This window comes from Bombina bombina, chromosome 7 (assembly GCF_027579735.1).
Source record: "Bombina bombina isolate aBomBom1 chromosome 7, aBomBom1.pri, whole genome shotgun sequence".
Classification (NCBI taxonomy): Eukaryota; Metazoa; Chordata; class Amphibia; order Anura; family Bombinatoridae; genus Bombina; species Bombina bombina.
In genome coordinates, this window is record NC_069505.1 from 283,238,917 (window position 1) to 283,258,989 (window position 20,073).

At 39.1% G+C, this 20,073-nt stretch overlaps 1 protein-coding gene across 2 annotated transcripts in view; it reads left to right on the forward strand.

The window, feature by feature from the left end:
• The window catches only part of ARIH2 (ariadne RBR E3 ubiquitin protein ligase 2), an 87,114-nt gene that overhangs the window by 4,864 nt on the left and 62,177 nt on the right, over nt 1–20,073 (forward strand). For both annotated transcript variants that reach the window (XM_053720792.1, XM_053720793.1), the window contains exons 2-4: nt 4,928–5,274; nt 9,298–9,365; nt 19,059–19,122. In XM_053720792.1, coding sequence (XP_053576767.1) covers nt 5,029–5,274; nt 9,298–9,365; nt 19,059–19,122 — 378 coding nt within the window. In that variant the 5' untranslated portion in view covers nt 4,928–5,028. The remainder of the gene's footprint in view (nt 1–4,927; nt 5,275–9,297; nt 9,366–19,058; nt 19,123–20,073) is intronic.

Here is a 20,073-nt window from a genome sequence, read left to right on the forward strand (position 1 = left end):
TTTATACAGTGTCTGTGCTGCTGCCTGCTGTGCCTGTGTAATAACTTTATTTAGACATTGTCTGTGCTGCTGCCTGCTGTGCCTGTGTAATAACCTTATTTATACAGTGTCTGTGCTGCTGCCTGCTCGGCCTGTGTATTAATTTTATTAATACAGTGTGTTTGTACTTAGTTCAGGCCCTGCTTCTGCCTGGTGTGTCTGCAATAACAGTATACAGTATGTCTGCACATAGCCAAGTCTGCCTGCTTTGTCTGTGTAATAACTTTATTTGTATAGTATGTGTACATAACTGATTGTGTGTTGCTGCCTAATGTGTCTGTGTATTAACTTTATTTATACAGTTTGTTTTCTCATAGCTGAGGATGTGCCTGTGTAATAGCTCCCACCGCTAGTTATGTACTGGGGCACACAATTACCAGTATAAAAACAAAAGTAGGCCAATTCAGCACAGGAACATCCATTTAAAAATAAATAAATATTTTCTTTTTTTAAATAACAAAAAAAATAACAATGTTATCCTTTAACTTTTTTTATAATGTAACACATCTCGTATGTTTAATTGCTTAGTGATTGTTCCTATCATACTTGATTTATTATGGAAGGGATAGGAAAATCAAAATTAAACTTGCATGATTCAGATAGAACATGTTGTTATTTTAGGACACTTTTATATTCACTTCTATTTTCAAATGTACTTTGTTCTCTTGGTATCTATTGTTGAAAAATATGTACATATCCTACTTTAGTGGGAGCTAGCTGGTGATAGGTGCCTGCACACATTTGTCTCTTGTGATTGGCTAACTAGATGTGTTCAGCTCGCTCTCAGTAGTGCATTGCTGCTCCTTCAGCCTACAATATCAAGGGAATGAAGCAGATTTGATCATTGAAGTAAATTGTAAAATTTGTATGTTCTATCTGAATCCTGATGAAAAAAAAACATAGTTTTGTGTCCCTTTAAAACTGTAAGCATTAACTAATATCCATCTAATCACAGTATGAGAAAACTTTCGTGATTCAGACATATCTGCCTAGAATTCTCATATACTGAAAGAGTAGTCCACTGGAAAATGTCTTACCAGCAATTTAATTTATAATTAATTTAATGTTTTTTTAAAGAAGTTTATCTTCTGTCATTGTGTTTTTTAAATTTAAGAGTTTAACCAAAAACTGCTTCAGCTTATACTACAGCCAGAGATGGGAGCATACACTTGCATGCCATCATTAATTGGCCGATTAGCCTTGACCTCATTGAGAGTGCAGTGGGTGTGTCACTTCGTGTCTAACCACTTATCAGAGATTAAATACACAGTACCTCAAAATAATTTGTTTAAAAGGACACTAAAGTCAAAATTAAACTTTCATGATTCAGATAGAACATGCAGTTATAACAGACATTGCAAATTACTTCTTTTATACATGTTTGCACAGTTTTTTTTATATACACACTTTCTGAGGCACCAATTTCTACTGAGCATATGTGCACAAGTTCATAGGGTGTACTTATACTAGTCTGTGAATGGCTAATGTCTGTCACAAGATTGAGGGGGCTGGCAAATGGGCAAAAAATGAATTTGTAAAAAAAAAATCTACTGCTTAGTTAAAAAAGACAATGCAACACACTGGGTTAGATTTATTAAGCAGCGGATGTTGCAATCTACCCCCAAAGTTTCAGGTCTGTCTGAAACTTCAGTTAAGAAGCGGTATCTAAATATCGCTGCTCTTTAACTCATCCGCCACCTCTGAAGTGGCGGACTGCAATCATCCGATCGGATACGATTGGGATGATTGACACCCCTTGCTGGCGGCCGATTGGCTGTGAATGTGCAGGGTGCACATTGCACAAGCATTTCACTAGAAATGCTTGTGCAATGTTAAATGCAGACAGCGTATGCTGTCGGCATTCAGGAATGTCGGGCGGACATGATCAGCTACATCGGTTGATGTCCACCCGACATTTAGTAAATCTACCCCTCTGAATTTAATTAATCACGTGTTGATGCAGTTCTACTTTATTAGTGGTCTTTTTAAACAATGCTCCAATGAAATTGAACAGATTAGTTTTATTCAGAATATCTGATTCCTAAATTAAAAGTGAAAAAAATGTTTCTCCTGCCAGGTTTATAGCGATTTATGTTACTGATTTATGTAATTGTATCACTTTCCAGTAGTTCTACGGGAACTGCAGAAGCTTTATGCATAATAGATCAGCCCTTAACCCATTAGCTGTTAGGGAAGTTTGAAAGGCATCAGGAAGCAGTGGGTGGCAGCCAAGGGATAAAACATTTTCTTTTCTAGGTGTAATAAATAAAAAGGCAAACCCTTCCCAGTCATGGAGTGTGTAAGACTTGCTGTAATCGTCCTGTTAAGATATGATGAGTGAGTAAAGTGTGTTCTGCCAAAAAACAGCTCAGTAGGGAACTCCTGATCAACATTTATACAGCTGCAGTAGATTATTTTTGAAAGGTGGTATTTTTTTCTCCCTTCACTTTGGAAGATACTGTAAGATCAAAGCCTTTTTTAAGTAAAAATACTGAGTGGAAATGCTAAAGCAGAGAGAGGAAAAAAAGTATTTGTATTTACAACATTATGTCCCTGTTTGTGTTTGCATAGCAGATGAGTTGCGTAATAAAAATAGTATTCTGTTTTTTTGTGTTTTTTTATCTTATACACCAAATACATTGCCTAAGCGAAGAGATATAGTTAAGCCTCAGGATAGCATTGTGCATATCACATACATGGGGTACTTGCTTTGCTATGTTTGTGATCACCATATAATATGGTATTTTTATTTTATATAGACGTAACTTTACCACTTTACATCTCTTATGTTGAGAGTTTTCATTTTGAGATGATGCACCATTTTAGTTGGTGACCTATGAATAGTTTTTATAAATATGTCTTGGAGAGTCCTTCTCCAGGATTCTACTCAACAGTCTATGGGAAGCCTGACCATAGGACTGATGATTAAAACTTTGCGGCATGGAGAGAAATCCCACAAAATCTTTGGGGTGCTTTTTATGAGCATTATATTGTAATGTACATATAGGTCTTTCACATCCAGACGCTGCATAGCGAGATAAACAGAGCTCAAGCTAAAATTTGCCTTTCTAAAATTCTCACTTACTGAGCAGAGAGCTTCAGATCACGGCCCCATGCAGTAGTGCAGAAAAAAAAATCACAACTCGGGCACATTAGACCATTTTATTGTAGTACTGTTATGACCCTTTAATTGTACAATCCCATATTTGGGTATTCTTATTTTATAATTGTGCACATTGTGTTTAGATTTCATTCACTTCTCTATTCCCTTAATATTTATTGAAATATTTCCTCAAACCTTGACAATTTCTTAGAGTCGGGAACTCACAACCCCTAGAAAATTGATTCTGGCTGTTAGCCTTCTGGACTGTTCTGCACATATCTATGTTCAAATACTTTTGTCAGGCTCCTAAATTTTAAAATCTAATTGTCAATTGCTGCTCAACTTATTTGTTTAAACTTTTTTCTTTTTTTTTTTTTTATTTAAACACAGATTTTAGTATTATTGTTAAAGAGAGACCCCATCTCCTTAAAGGGATACTGAACCCAAATTTTTTTATTTCATGATTCAGATAGAGCAACAATTTTAACTAACTTTCTAATTTACTCCTATAATCAATTTTCTTTGTTCTCTTGGTATCTTTATTTGAAAAAGCAGGAATTTAAGCTTACGAGCCGGCCCATTTTTGGTTCACCAAAATAGGCCGGCTCGTAAACTTACATTCCTGCTTTTTCAAATAAAAATACCAAGAGTACGAAGAAAAATTGATAATAGGAGTAAATAAGAAAGTTGCTTAAAACTGCATCTGCATCATTGGGTTCAGTATCCTTCTAATGTCAGTAGCAATATAAACTGTGCTAGCATGTACCTCTGAGGCATTAAAATGTGAATTGACATTAGCACTAGGGCTCCCATCAGATTATGGGATTAATATAAAATGGTTTGTCTGCTGGAACAATGGTTCTCTGTAAGCATATTTTAATTAGGATCAAAGTCGTTTGCGTTTTTGTTTCTAAATTTAATTTTAATGCTGCTCAAACCATCTTTAAATTACATGAAACCACACATTTGTCTGTTAAAGGAGCAGGAATACACTACTGGGAGCTAGCTGAGCACATCTGGTGAGCCAATGACGAGGCATATGTGTGCAGCAGCCAATCAGCAGCTAGCTCCTAGTGCATTGCTGCTCCTGAGCCTACCAAGGTATGCTTTTCAACAAAAGATAGCAAGCAATTGAAACAAATTAGATAAAAGAAGTTAATTGAAAAGTTGTTTAAAATTATGTGCTGATAAAAATGGGACATGAAACCCAACATTTTTATTTCTTCATTCAGATAAAGCAACAGCTTTCCAACTCCTGTTATAAATTTACCTTTCTTCCTTTGGTATCCTTTATTGAAGGAGTAGCAATGCATTACTGGGAGCTAGCTGACCATATCGGTAAGCCAATGATAAGAGGTATATTTGTGCAGCCACCAGTCAGCAGCTAGCGGCCAGCTCCTAAACATACCTAAGTATACTTTTCAACAAAGATTACCAATAGAACGGAACAAATTAGGTAATAGAAGTAAATTGGAAAGTTGTTTAAAATTGTATGCTCTGTCTGAATTTTTTTTTTTTTTTGGATTTCAGTACTTGAGCTGACCTTTACTTATGTGTTTAAGTACTTTGTGTGGATAAAACAGTGAGTTCCATAGTGAGAAGTGTAGCAATTACAAGCACTAACGAATTACAATGCATGTTTGTTTTTCCTTTTATCAGTGAGTGCATATTGTGTGTGTCTATAATGTAATAACTTTGATATGTATGTAAATGTACTGCTCGATTCCCTTTATGGCTCTGCCCATTGCAGTGTTGGCTTATGGTTTCTTTACTTGTCTTTTCCAGAATACTGCAGATGGGGTCTAGACGGCAGCTCTGCATCCTGTGAGGGTGACACACATACCATTTCATTGCTGCCCTGCTCCACTTTAACACCTGGTGGTAACATGTCCGTCGATATGAACAGTCAGGGGTCAGACAGCAATGAGGACTATGATCCAAATTGTGAGGACGAGGAGGATGAGGACGAGCAGGGGGACATGGAGGATTATTACATTGGTGTTGCCAATGACGTGGAGCAACAGGGAGCAGACTCGTTTGACCCAGAGGAATACATGTTCACCTGCCTCACGTACAGGGAGTCAGAAGGTGCCCTGAATGAGCAGATGGCAAGTTTAGCCTCAATGTTAAAGGTGAGAAGCTGTTTATGTTGGTCCCAGCTAAGATAGAGTTCTGCTGAAAAGCGCCACAATCTATATAAATTGCTTGAATTGGCAAATTCCTGACGTTCTCTGTGTGGTTTCAGCTAAGGCAGTGATGCCTACCCTTGGCACTCCTTATGTTTCAGAATTACATTTCCCATGATGCTCAAGAAGACTGCAGAGTGCCTAAGCATCATGGGAAATGTCGTTTTAAAACATCTGTGGAGCCAAGGTTAGGCATTGCTGATCCAAGGTTTCAGCAACGTGATTTTACAGTGTTGTTCGTTGTTAGTAACCTTTAAACTTGTGAGTGCTGTGTCTGTGCGTCTTGGAGAGCGATGTAGTCATAAGTAATATGGGTGGTGCTGATATATACTGGATCGTCTCCATTTTAAAGCCACTTTGTTGATTAAACATATTTTTCGTGTTAGGCTTTAGCTGTCCCTATCTGTCAGTGAGAATAAATACTCTACAGTATGCAACGTTTCTCCTTTCTTCATGTACATTTCAACAGTATTTAGCAAACCCTTTTTTTTTTTATTTTTTATTAAAGGGATGTGAAACCCAATTTTAAAAACATTTCCAATTTACCTCTTATCAAATTTGCTTCGTTCCCATGGTATTCTTTGTTGAAGAGACACCTAGATAGGTTCCTTGCCACAGCAGGGAATAGAGCCGCTATCTAGTGCTCTTACAAAGCTGCTGCTTCATAGTGCTCCTGAGCTTTACCTCCCTCCTTTTCAACAAATAATATCAAGAGAATGAAGAACATTTAAAAATAGACGGAAATTAGAAAGTTATTTAAAATTGATGCTCTGTCTGAATCATGAAAGGAAAACTTTGGTTTTCATGTTTCTTTAAAAACAAACAAAACCTTATGTTGACCCTTTCACAAAGACTTTTTTTTTTGGTCCAAAACAGGCAGGTTTTTATCTTTAATTTGTTTTATTTATTTTTGGAACAAACGTAAAATATCTGCACCTAAAAGTGCCAATGTGAGACTCATAAAGGGGATTTGAGGTTGTTTTTCGGGATCATCTGATTTCCGACCAAACCTCTCTTAACAATCTCTAGTTATTGCACAATTTACAATGTTAATGGGTTTAGAAACAGAATGTGATGAGCATGACAGTCATAGGTGCCAGTTATATGTTCAGGATACAGCGAGGAAGAGGCATATTAGTATGAGATTATTGTGTAACCAGGCTGCATTTATATGATTTAGCTAAGATCCAGCTTCCTACACTGCAGTTTGTATATGTATCTAGGTAATCTTTTTAATAATATTAAACCAATATTGGAATCTTGAAGGGTACTTTATAGTATAAATGATATACTGGTACAGCGAGGCCCATACTGCTATTAGATCATTGGCTAATTTTCCCACAAGAGGCTTCATTTAGAAGCATTGGCTAAATTTTATCTGGGCAGTGGGTGGTCAGTAAAATTAGCCGGGATGTGCACCCGCTAAAAGGTTGAGAAAACTAACAACTATGCACTTACCCTACCAAACCTTCACTCCTCCTTTTTTCCCCCTGTGTCTCAGTTGGGTGCTCCCAGAACCCATTACTGCTTACAAGAAGGCTAGTGATTGCTGCAACTTCTGATTGGTTGAACCATATTAAAAAAAAAAAGGGCTTGAGAGTGGGGTGAAGGGCGGATAGGGAAAGTACAGCAAATGGGGGGTATTTGTACCTAAAATAATAAATGCTGAACTACCCTAGTCTGTTATACAATCAGGGACGGTGTTTTTGTCTGTCAGAACACAATCTACTACTTATTTGAAATTCTGATTAAGTGATTTTGTATTGTCTATTTATTTTAAATTAAATTAGTTGATTATGCAATTCTTCTGTATATAATGGTCCTTTTAAAGTGAAAGTCAATCCTAGCGTTTTACAAAGATACTTCATGTAGAAAGCTCCTTTATTTGTTTTAATCGATCGCTGTTCTTAGCTGCTACAGCAGCTCAGGGCTAAAAAATTTTTTTTCTAAGAGGTGAGGTTTTCACCTCTTAGCCAATAGCCGTGCGGTAAATCCGGCATGGGAGCCATGGGTATCATGTCACTTTAAAGGGACATGATACCCAAATGTTGAAACACATGAAAGTGATGCAGCATAGCTGTAAAAAGCTGCAGAGAAAATATCACATGAACATCTCTTTGTAAAAAATAATGATATTTTACCTCAAAATGTCCTAAGTATTCTTACCCCACTGCAAATCAGTATGTCTGTCCTGGGACAGGCAAGGGAGTAAGCCTCATGCACACTCATGTTATTTCCCAGTTTAAAGTGAAGGTAAAGTTTTCTTGAATTGAAGGCATAAATTCATATATTATTAATAGAATAAGCTGTTCGCTAAGTTTATTTTAATATTTTTTTTTATCAATTTTGCTATTTTTTATAAATAGATATCTGCCTACCGTTTACATGAAAACTCCTCCCCACCTCTACTTCCGCACTTTCTATGCTGTGACGTATAGAGCGGTCCCACCCTCTCTATACGAATCTCCAAAGCGCAAGCACGGTAATCATAACTATTGCGCATGCGCGAATCACCGTTTTCTACCGCTACTGCGCATGCGATGCTATAGGTAACTAAGTGTGTATATAAGTATAGTATTTATCCGAAGTACAGCAATCATTAGCAATGGTCTACTGTTTCAGAGACGTCTGTAACAAACAGTGAAACAGTGTGGAATACGTGGCTAGTCCTACTTAAATCTATTACGCATGCGCAATAAACGGGAACGCGCCTGGAGTACAATATGAAGAAGAGAGATTAGCGCATGCGCACTTTAAAAGGGATGTGGGTGACGTAGATCGACGGCCGCATAACGGCCAGAATTTCAATTGGATGTAATGAGAACGTGATCATTCAATTAATAAATTATAAAAAAAACGGGTTGAATTTGATTAGCTAGAAAGATAGATTTATTAGGGCGATAAGTACAGTTAACAATGATTTTATACAAGATGATGAATGATAGTCATATTCATTTGGGACAGAGAATTGAATTCAATATTGACAAACGGGTAACTTAAAGGGACAGTTTACTCAAAAATTTTCTCCCCTTTAATTTGTTCCCATTGATCCACTTTACCTGCTGGAGTGTATTAAATTGTTTACAAGTAGCTCCTTTACCCTTATATTGGCATTTGAAATTGTTGATTTAGCATGTGGTATCCCCACCTATTCTGAAAGTTTGTGGCCGCGCGTACCAGCTATAGATAAGCTTTGTAAACACAGCCAGCAGAAGAAATTACACTCCCAGTGCGATATAGCAGAGATAAGGTAATAAAATGTTGATTTTCCATTGTTCTCTCAAAGTACTGGTGATTGTTTTATGTACAGATATAAGATAAAGAAGCAGGTTATATGTACACAATGTGATAAAGTAATGAGATCTGATTATACCTACAAGCTCAACCCATTTTATTAGGTTGTGGCTTCAAAACACAAAATCAGAGCTTTAATATACACAAAAAGCCTTAAAAAGCTAATTTTCATACATTTTTTACTCTGCAGTTGGTAAAAAAGCAATTGTAAACACATTAAGGGAAAAACTATTTTACAGTATACTGTCCCTTTAACCTTCACTTTAAGGAAGTTTACTATGAAATCTCATGAGAGTTAAGTAAAATCTCATGAGATCACAGTAAAAGAGTCTATGACCTCAGTACTGCTGATTTTTACACAGCAATTATTCTGGTGAGCTGAGGAAGTTGTGAGTTAAAGTATCTTCATTTTTTACATAGAGATGCTCAGGTGATATTTTCCTGACGGCTTTTTACAGTTATACTGCACCAGTTTCAAGTGATTTAGCATATGAGTATTATATGTCCCTTTTAGCTAAAGAAAATGTTAAAGTATCAAGTTTACCTGTATACCTGTGTGTTATGTTAGCGGTCACCTGGTAGGTAGCGTATTATCCCCGCTCAGCGTGACTGTGAGACCTCGCTTTCAGCAGCACTAAATACCTGCATTATATCCAGTTTGTTTTTCTCTTCCAGGTGTCTCACTCAGTGGCTAAGCTCGTATTAGTGCACTTTCACTGGCAACTGTCAGATATTTTAGAAAGGTAAGTTGTGATTTTTTTTATTATTTTTATTATAATGATACCAGCTGCATATTGTTTAGGAAAATGTGCAATATAGCTGCAGTCCACAGAAAATAAGATGTGAATGGCATCTTTATTAGGTATGTGCTTTTGTCAGTTTCGTTAGCTGACGAATATGGACGAAGGCAGCTGCTCGCGGCATTCTCCTCATTTCACAGACGCTTTTCTTCTTGTGAAAGTTCACCACACTAAAGTCTGTGCGAATCCGAAAAGAGACGAATGCTGCGAGCAGCTGCCTTCATTTATATTCGCCAGCTAATGAGACTGATGCACTTTTCTAACTAAATACATTTTCAGTGTTTTATATAATATTATTTTGTCTTTAAAAATAATTTTCCATGAGTTAATGTGTGAATAGATCCATATTTATGTTTTGAACCAAATATACTAGGACCTGAAAATCATATTTTAACCCAACAGGTGAAAAGGTATCTCATTTAGGAACCAGCAAGGATATTATAAAGGGACATTCTTACACAATAATTACACAATCTAATTTGTTATATTATTTTTTTTTTTATTTCTGGGCTTAGCTAACTGTGTTTCACAAAGCTAAATATGTCAAACACACAGGTAAAGTCCCATTTGTGAGCCATAAGCATTGCTTCTTTTATTAAATAATTCAGATACATCTAATACATCCTGTATTTGCTTATTTTGTTATAAATCCCTAACTAAAATATGCAAGTTGGTGCTTTGTACTAAACTCATTTGTAAAGTTATTCAGTAAAAAGCTGATAATACGTATAAGACCTCACAGCATTCTGTATTTCTGCCACGGTTTGGTCATGTACAAATAGCTACCTGTGTGATTAAAATATTTATTATGGTCATCTAAAATAGTATAAAACAAAATCCGATTATAGTTAAAGGGACATTAAACCCACATTTTTTCTTTCATTAATCAGATAAAGAATACAATTTTAAACAACATTCCAATGTACTTATATTATCTAATTTGCTTCATTCTTTAGATTTCCTTTGTTTAAGAAATAGCAATTCTCATGGTGAGCCAATCACACAAGGCATCTGTGCAGCCACCAATTAGCAGCTACTGAGCCTATCTAGTTATGCTTTTCAGCAAAGGATATCGAAAGCATGAAGCAAATTAGATCATAGAAGTAAATTAGAACTTTGTTTAAAATTGCATGCTCTTTCTAAATCATGAAAGAAAAAAAATTGGGTTTAATGTCCCTTTAAGGAGAATTAAGTGCAGTAGACTTGTAAAATCAACAAATGAATAATAAAAAGACAATGCAAGAACACTTAGGCCCTTTATATCTGCTGATTGCATCAAAACTCACCTGAAAATTTAAAGGGATAATTTAAAATCAAGAGGTTCGGCCGGTACACACAGCTATTCAGAGATTCGTGAAATGTTGCAGGAAAATACTGGCGGCTGCAGTATGTGATGCTTTCGGCAGCCATATTGGTTTGGATTGCTATTCAAGGAGCAAGTGGGGAATATAAACACGCTTGTATTCTCGCTGCAAATTATCGCCATTTACTTGCTGGCAAGCACCATTGTAAGCAGTGGTGGAAATATAGTCAGACCGCAATGCCTGTGAAAGGAACCCACAGAAAACAAAATACCCCAATTTCTCTACTTTTTTTTTTTTTTTCTCACTGCCATTTGCTATTTGATCATGACAGTTTAATTTTGAGTTTAGTGTTTCTTTTTAAGATGATTCACTAATTCCCTTGTCTTGTCCTCTAGTATTTTTTTGTTATATGTGTGTACACACATACACATATATACACCCATACATACATATACACCCATACATACATATACACCCATACATACATATACACCCATACATACATATACACACATATACATACATATACACACATATACACACATATACATACATACATACATACACATATACACGCACACATACACACACATACATACATACACACACACACACACACACACACCACTGATCAGATAAAATGCAAGTTTGTAAATAGAACTGAGATAAGTGGGCAGTCTGCAGAGGCTTAGATACAATGTAATCAGAGGTAAAAAGTGTATTCATATACCAGTGTTGGTTGTGCAAAACTGGGGAATGGGTAATAAAAAAGGGATTATCTATCTTTTTAAACAGTAACAATTTACAATTAGATTTGTCACTTTTTAGCATGATAATTTCCCTCAGGTAATACAAATCTATAAGGGCCCTCACTAAAATTATTCATGTTAGATAGTGCAAAGCTGTTCTAGCGTAACATTTTACTCACTTGTCATGTTCGTTTTAATTGTACGTATTCGACTTAAAGGAACCCTCCAGTCAAAATTTAGATTAATTACATCTTTGAATAGAAACATATTTGCAATATACATGTATTGCCAAAAATGCTTCTAGTAAAACTTATCACTGTTTTAGTGTTAACGTATTTCTCTGCATGTGAATCATAGCTAGATATTCTCAAGGCACGAGCATTTTAAATAATGCAATTGCTCAGATCATCAGTGGGGCTTGTATCATGTCAGCAATTAACAAATCGAGTCATTACCAGATGGTACAAGCACCTTAGGCTCCCTGAGCAAGTGCTGTGTTTAAAATGCTGGTGCATACTTAAAGGGACACTCAACCCAATTTTTTTCTTTCGTGATTCAGATAGAGCATGCAATTTTAAGCAACTTTCTAATTTACTCCTATTAATAATTTTTCTTCGTTCTCTTGCTATCTTTATTTGAAAAAGAAGGCAGCTAAGCTTTTTTTTTCTTGTTCAGAACTCTGGACAGCACTTTTTTATTGGTGGATGAATTTATCCACCAATCAGCAAGGACAACCCAGGTTGTTCACCAAAAATGGGCCGGCACCTAAACTTACATTCTTGCATTTCAAATAAAGATACCAAGAGAATGAAGAAAATTTGATAATAGGAGTAAATTAGAAAGTTGCTTAAAATGTCATGCTCTATCTGAATCCCGAAAGAAAAAATTTGGGCTCAGTGTCCCTTTTAAATACACTTTTGAAACAGTTATAGCTTTCATTAGAAGCATTTTTGCTAATGCGTGTATATTACAAAATTGCTTCTGTTCAATACCGAAATGCACCCATGAGGTTTCCAATTTTGGCTGGAATATCCCTTTTAATATGCATACATATATACACCTACACCCTCCCTTATCATATCCTTATCCCTGTACCGTTTCCCCAATACATCAAACTGTTCTGCTCTTGTTTATCTTTAGTTCCCCATGTTTTTTTCATACAAGCAATAATAGTTAATACCACCTACTGAAAGCTAGGTGGTGACTGATGGCTGCCCATATATGCCTTGTGTCATTAGCTCACCTGAGTTCAGCTAGCTCACAGTAGTGCATTCAATGTTCTCCACAGAAACTTTGCCAGCCAGGTGGCATTGTAAAGTAGCTGGGTGGGGGCAGTGTAATACTTTCTAATATTACAACATATTCTGCTATCTAGTGCACAAATTAATTGCACAATTTAACATTAATGTATTTAATGAAAATTTGTGCAATAAACGTTTTTAATATTGGCTAAAATTTCTCTTACAAGGTGTATCCAGTCCACGGATTCATCCTTACTTGTGGGATATTCTCATTCCCTACAGGAAGTGGCAAAGAGAGCACACAGCAAAGCTGTCCATATAGCTCCCCCTCAGGCTCCGCCCCCCCAGTCATTCTCTTTGCCGCTCTAACAAGTAGCATCTCCACGGGAGGGTAAAGTGAATGTGGTGTTAGATTTGTAGTTTTTATATCTTCAATCAAAAGTTTGTTATTTTTAAATAGTGCCGGTTTGTACTATTTACTCTCTGGCAGAAAGTGAAGAAGAATTCTGCTGAGAGGAAAATGATTTTAGCATGTTGTAACTAAAATCCACTGCTGTTCCCACACAGGACTGAGGAGTACCAGAAAACTTCAGTTGGGGGGAACAGTTTGCAGGCTTAACTGCTACAAGGTATGTTCAGTCATATTTTTCTAGTCAAGACTTAGTAATGCTAGAAGACTGACAAGAATTCCCATGTGGGGAAGGTAAACCATATTCTGAGACTCAGTATAGAAGGAAGGCTTAATTAACAGGGCTGTAAGACTGGTGGACACTTTTTTAAAGGGCAATAGATTATTTTATAGAGAAAATATGATGATTGTACAAATTTTTAACACTTTTGGAGTGTTTTTTGGGGTTTTATTCCACATGGCAGTATTTTAGACACCTATAGAGGGTTTGCAAGGCCCCACAACTCCGGAGTGGAGAGGGAGGGGGCCTAATTTTCGCGCCTCAGTTGCGCAGTTCATATAGCAGACAGCTTCAGGCAGCTTCACGTGGAGGGTCCAAAGAATACTGGAGGACTTCATAGAGGCTTATTTCTAACAAATTAATCCCCAGGGGCAAGGTAGGGCCACAGCAGATTGCTGTGGTATGGTGCTGTAGTTTGCTATCCGGTTGTAAACTTTAGGTTGCTCCGGTTTGGGCATTAAGGGGTTAATTGACTTGAAAATTTCTGTGCAATCATACCAAAGCATTAAGATTGTAGGGTAAAAATTTCAGAAAGATTGGATCATTTTTGGTGATTTAGTAAAAAAGTGCGCGCTTTTTATTATTTAAAGGCACAGTACTGTTTTTTCTCAAATTGTATTTTTCAGTATTTGAGTGCTGTCTAAGTCTGTTTAACATGTCTGAGCCTTCAGATAGACGTTGCTCTATGTGTTTAGTAGCCATGGTGGAACCCCCTTTACATTTGTGTTTTAAGTGTGCTAATGTGTCTAAGCATTTTAAAGATCACGATGTTTTACTTATAAATGTATCCCAAGATGATTCTTTAACAGAAGGTAATGAGGATAGCCCTCCTTCCTCTCCCCATGTGTCCACACCAGTTACGCCCGCGCAAGCGATGCCTAGTACCTCTAGCGCATTGGCCCCTATTACCTTACAAGAATTGGCAGCAGTCATGGATAATTCCCTTGCGGCCTTTTTTATCCAAGCCTGCCAGTTTTTCCTAAAAAGTGTGATAGCTCGGTTTTAAGAACAGATGAGCAATCAGAAGCTTTGGAGGATTTATCTGTGGTACCCTCACAACACACAGTGTCGGTGAGGGATGGGCTGTCCGAGGGAGAAATTTCTGACACTGGAAAAATTTCTCAGCGGGCAGATTCAGATTCCTTAGCGTTTAAATTTAAGCTGGAACACCTCCGCGTGCTGCTTAAGGAGGTATTAGCTACGCTGGATGATTGCGACCCCATGGTGGTCCCAGAGAAATTGTGTAAAATGGACAAATATCTAGAAGTCCCTGTATACACTGATGCGTTTCCGATCCCGAAGTGGGTGGCGGATATTGTGGATAGGGAGTGGGAGAGACCAGGTGTACCCTTTGTTCCCCCCCCTATCTTTAAGAAAATGTTCCCCATTACTGATCCTAGGCGGGACGCATGGCAGACGGTCCCTAAGGTAGAGGGGCAGTTTCAACACTAGCCAAGCGCACAACCATACCAATTGAAGACAGTTGTGCGTTTAAAGATCCTATGGATAAAAAATTAGAAGGTTTACTAAAGAAAATATTTGTTCAACAAGGTTTCCTTCTCCAGCCTATTGCCTGCATTATTCCTGTAACTACTGCAGCGGCTTTCTGGTTTGAGGCGCTGGAGGAGTCGCTCCAGACGGAGACCTCATATGACGAAATTATGGATAGAATTAAGGCGTTAAAGCTGGCTAATTCTTTTATCACTGATGCCGCTTTTCAATTAGCTAAGTTAGCGGCGAAAAATTCTGTTTTCGCCATCATGGCGCGCAGAGCGCTTTGGCTTAAATCATGGTCGGCCGATGTGTCGTCTAAGACAAAGTTACTGAATATTCCTTTCAAGGGAAAGACCCTTTTCGGGCCCGAGTTGAAAGAGATTATTTCGGATATCACTGGGGGAAAGGGCCATGCCCTCCCGCAAGATAGGCCTTTTAAGGCTAAAAACAAGGCTAATTTTCGTTCCTTTCGCAACTTCAGGAGCGGTCCTGCTGCAACCTCTGCGACCGCAAAGCAAGAGGGTAACTCTTCACAGCCCAAGGCAACCTGGAAACCTTTGCAGGGCTGGAACAAGGGTAAACAAGCCAAGAAGCCCTGAAGCTGTTACTAAGACAGCATGAAGGGGTAGCCCCCGATCCGGGACCAGATCTGGTAGGGGGCAGACTCTCTCTCTTTGCTCAGGCTTGGGCAAGAGATGTTCCCGATCCCTGGGCATTAGAGATAGTTGCTCAGGGATATCTTCTAGAATTCAAGGACTCTCCTCCAAGGGGAAGATTCCACATTTCTTGTCTGTCTACAGACACTACAAAGAAAGAGGCGTTCTTACGCTGTGTAGAAGATCTACTCAAGATGGGAGTGATATATCCAGTCCCCATTACAGAACGAGGACTGGGTTTTTATTCAAACCTGTTTGTGGTTCCCAAAAAGGAGGGAACTTTCAGACCAATCCTGGATCTAAAAATTCTAAACAAATTCCTCAGAGTTCCATCCTTCAAGATGGAGACCATTCGGACAATTTTACCAATGATCCAGGAAGGTCAATATATGACTACCGTGGATCTAAAGGATGCGTACCTTCATATTCCTATCCACAAAGATCACCATCAGTTCCTAAGGTTCGCTTTTCTGGACAAGCATTACCAGTTTGTGGCCCTTCCCTTCGGGTTGGCCACCGCTCCAAGAATTTTCACAAAGGTGCTAGGGTCCCTTTTAGCGGTACTAAGACCGCGGGGCATTGCAGTAGCACCCTATCTGGATGACATCTTAATACAGGCGTCGTCCTTTCTCAGAGCCAAGACTCATACGGATATTGTTCTGGCCTTTCTAAGGTCTCACGGGTGGAAGGTGAACACCGAAAAAAGTTCTCTGTCCCCGCTCACAAGGGTTCCCTTCCTGGGAACATTAATATACTCGGTAGAAACGAAAATATTTCTGACGGAGGTCAAAAGGTTAAAGCTTCTAAGCACTTGCCGAGCTCTTCATTCCATTCTTCGGCCATCTGTAGCTCAGTGCATGGAGGTAATCGGATTAATGGTAGCAGCAATGGACGTAGTCCCTTTTGCTCGAATTCATCTCAGGCCACTGCAATTGTGCATGCTCAAACAGTCGAATGGGGATTATGCAGATTTGTCTCCTCAAATCCAACTGGACCAGAAAGCCAGAGATTCTCTTCTCTGGTGGTTGTCTCAGGGAATGTGCTTCCGCAGACCGGAGTGGATCATCGTAACGACCGACGCCAGTCTGCTAGGCTGGGGCGCGGTCTGGGGCTCCCAGAAAGCTCAGGGCCTATGGTCTCGGGAAGAGTCTCTTCTCCCGATAAACATTTTGGAACTGAGAGCGATATTCAATACGCTCCAGGCATGGCCTCAGCTAGCGGCGGCCAAGTTCATCAGATTTCAGTCGGACAACATCACGACTGTAGCATACATCAATCATCAGGGAGGAACAAAGAGTTCCTTAGCGATGAAGGAAGTAACCAAGATAATCAGGTGGGCGGAGGATCACTCTTGCCACCTATCTGCAATTCACATCCCAGGAGTAGACAACTGGGAAGCGGATTTCCTAAGTCGTCAGACTTTTCACCCGGGGGAGTGGTAACTCCATCCGGAGGTATTTGCTCAGCTGACTCAGCTTTGGGGCATTCCGGAGTTGGATCTGATGGCGTCCCGTCGGAACACCAAACTTCCCCTTTACGGATCCAGGTCCAGGGATCCCAAGGCGGCATTGATAGATGCTCTAGTAGCGCCTTGGTCCTTCAATCTGGCCTATGTCTTTCCACTGTTTCCCCTTCTCCCTCGGCTGGTAGCCAGAATCAAACAGGAAAAGGCCTCGGTAATTCTGATAGCGCCTGCGTGGCCACGCAGGTTTTGGTATGCAGACCTAGTGGACATGTCAGCTGTTCCACCATGGACACTGCCAATGAGGCAGGATCTTCTAATACAGGGTCCATTCAAGCATCCAAATCTAGCTTCTCTGAAGCTGACTGCCTGGAGATTGAACGCTTAATTCTATCCAATCGTGGGTTCTCTGAATCAGTCATAGATACTCTGATCCAAGCTAGAAAACCTGTCACCAGGAAAATTTACCATAAGATATGGCAGAAATATCTTTGTTGGTGTGAATCCAAGGGTTACTCGTGGAGTAAGATTAGGATTCCAAGGATATTGTCTTTTCTCCAAGAAGGATTGGAGAAAGGTTTATCAGCTAGTTCCTTAAAGGGGCAGATATCAGCTCTGTCTATCCTTTTACACAAGCGTCTGGCAGGAGTGCCAGATTTTCAGGCGTTTGCACAGGCGTTAGTCAGAATCAAGCCTGTCTATAAATCAGTGGCTCCTCCATGGAGTCTAAATTTAGTTCTTTCAGTTCTTCAAGGGGTTCCGTTTGAACCTTTACATTCCATAGATATTAAGTTATTGTCTTGGAAAGTTTTGTTTTTGGTTGCTATATCTTCTGCTCGAAGAGTTTCAGAATTATCTGCTTTGCAGTGTAATTCACCCTATCTGGTATTCCATGCAGATAAGGTAGTTTCTAATAAGAATATTAACCAGGAAATTATTGTTCCTTCTCTGTGTCCTAATCCATCCTCAAAGAAGGAACGACTATTGCACAATCTTGATGTGGTTCGTGCTCTAAAATTCTACTTACAAGCAACTAAAGATTTCAGACAAACATCATCTTTGTTTGTTTGCAGCCTCCTGAACGAATTACAGCTCATTCCACCAGAGCTGTGGCTTCCACATGGGCTTTCAAGAATGAGGCTTCTGTTGAACAGATTTGTAAGACAGCGACTTGGTCTTCACTGCATACTTTTGCCAAATTTTACAAATTTGATACTTTTGCTTCTTCGGAGGCTATTTTTGAGAGAAAGGTTTTGCAAGCAGTGGTGCCTTCCGTTTAGGTTACCTGTCTTGTTCCCTCCCTTCATCCGTGTCCTAAAGCTTTGGTATTGGTATCCCACAAGTAAGGATGAATCCGTGGACTGGATACACCTTGTAAGAGAAAACAGAATTTATGCTTACCTGATAAATTACTTTCTCTTACGGTGTATCCAGTCCACGGCCCGCCCTGGTAATTAAGCCAGGTTAAAATTTTTGTTTAAACTACAGTCACCACTGCACCCTATGGTTTCTCCTAACCGTCGGTCGAATGACTGGGGGGGCGGAGCCTGAGGGGGAGCTATATGGACAGCTTTGCTGTGTGCTCTCTTTGCCACTTCCTGTAGGGAATGAGAATATCCCACAAGTAAGGATGAATCCGTGGACTGGATACACCGTAAGAGAAAGTAATTTATCAGGTAAGCATAAATTCTGTTTTTAGCCAAGTGGTTAGTAAAATCATCCGGATGGTGCACCTTCTAAAAAGGTCCTGGGGAGAACACTGGCATTGCTGCTACTGAGACTACCTAGGTATGCTTTTCAACAAAAAATACCAAGATAATGAAGCAAATTTGATAATTGAAGTCAAATTGAAAAGTTGTTTTAAAATTGTATGTTCTGTCTGAAGCATGAGTTTTATTTTAACTTTTTTGTCTATTTTGAGTCTAAAATGTTTTGCTTTGGGGTTTGTTTATGCAATTTCCATTCTTAATTTCTCTGTGCTGTAAAATGTCCAAAGTATAAATTAACAAAAGCCATTTATTAAGAAGTGTGTTCCCTTTAGGCATAAACTGAATTCAGCACAGCTGCTAGTTGAAGCCCGAGTTCAGCCTCTATCCCCTAAGCATGTAAGTATTCTGTATGTGCCAGAGTTCCGCCTCTATCCCCTAAGCATGTAAGTATTCTGTATGTGCCAGAGTTCCGCCTCTATCACCTAAGCATGTAAGTATTCTGTATGTGCCAGAGTTCCGCCTCTATCCCCTAAGCATGTAAGTATTCTGTACTTGCCAGAGTTCCGCCTCTATCCCCTAAGCATGTAAGTATTCTGTATGTGCCAGAGTTCCGCCTCTATCCCCTAAGCATGTAAGTATTCTGTACGCGCCAGAGTTCTGCCTCTATCCCCTAAGCATGTAAGTATTCTGTATGTGCCAGAGTTCCGCCTCTATCCCCTAAGCATGTAAGTATTCTGTACTTGCCAGAGTTCCGCCTCTATCCCCTAAGCATGTAAGTATTCTGTATGTGCCAGAGTTCCGCCTCTATCCCCTAAGCATGTAAGTATTCTGTACGCGCCAGAGTTCTGCCTCTATCCCCTAAGCATGTAAGTATTCTGTATGTGCCAGAGTTCCGCCTCTATCCCCTAAGCATGTTAGTATTCTGTACGTGCCAGAGTTCTGCCTCTATCCCCTAAGCATGTAAGTATTCTGTACGTGCCAGAGTTCCGCCTCTATCCCCTAAGCATGTAAGTATTCTGTATGTGCCAGAGTTCCGCCTCTATCCCCTAAGCATGTAAGTATTCTGTATGTGCCAGAGTTCCGCCTCTATCCCCTAAGCATGTAAGTATTCTGTACTTGCCAGAGTTCCGCCTCTATCCCCTAAGCATGTAAGTATTCTGTATGTGCCAGAGTTACGCCTCTATCCCCTAAGCATGTAAGTATTCTGTACGCGCCAGAGTTCTGCCTCTATCCCCTAAGCATGTAAGTATTCTGTATGTGCCAGAGTTCCGCCTCTATCCCCTAAGCATGTAAGTATTCTGTACTTGCCAGAGTTCCGCCTCTATCCCCTAAGCATGTAAGTATTCT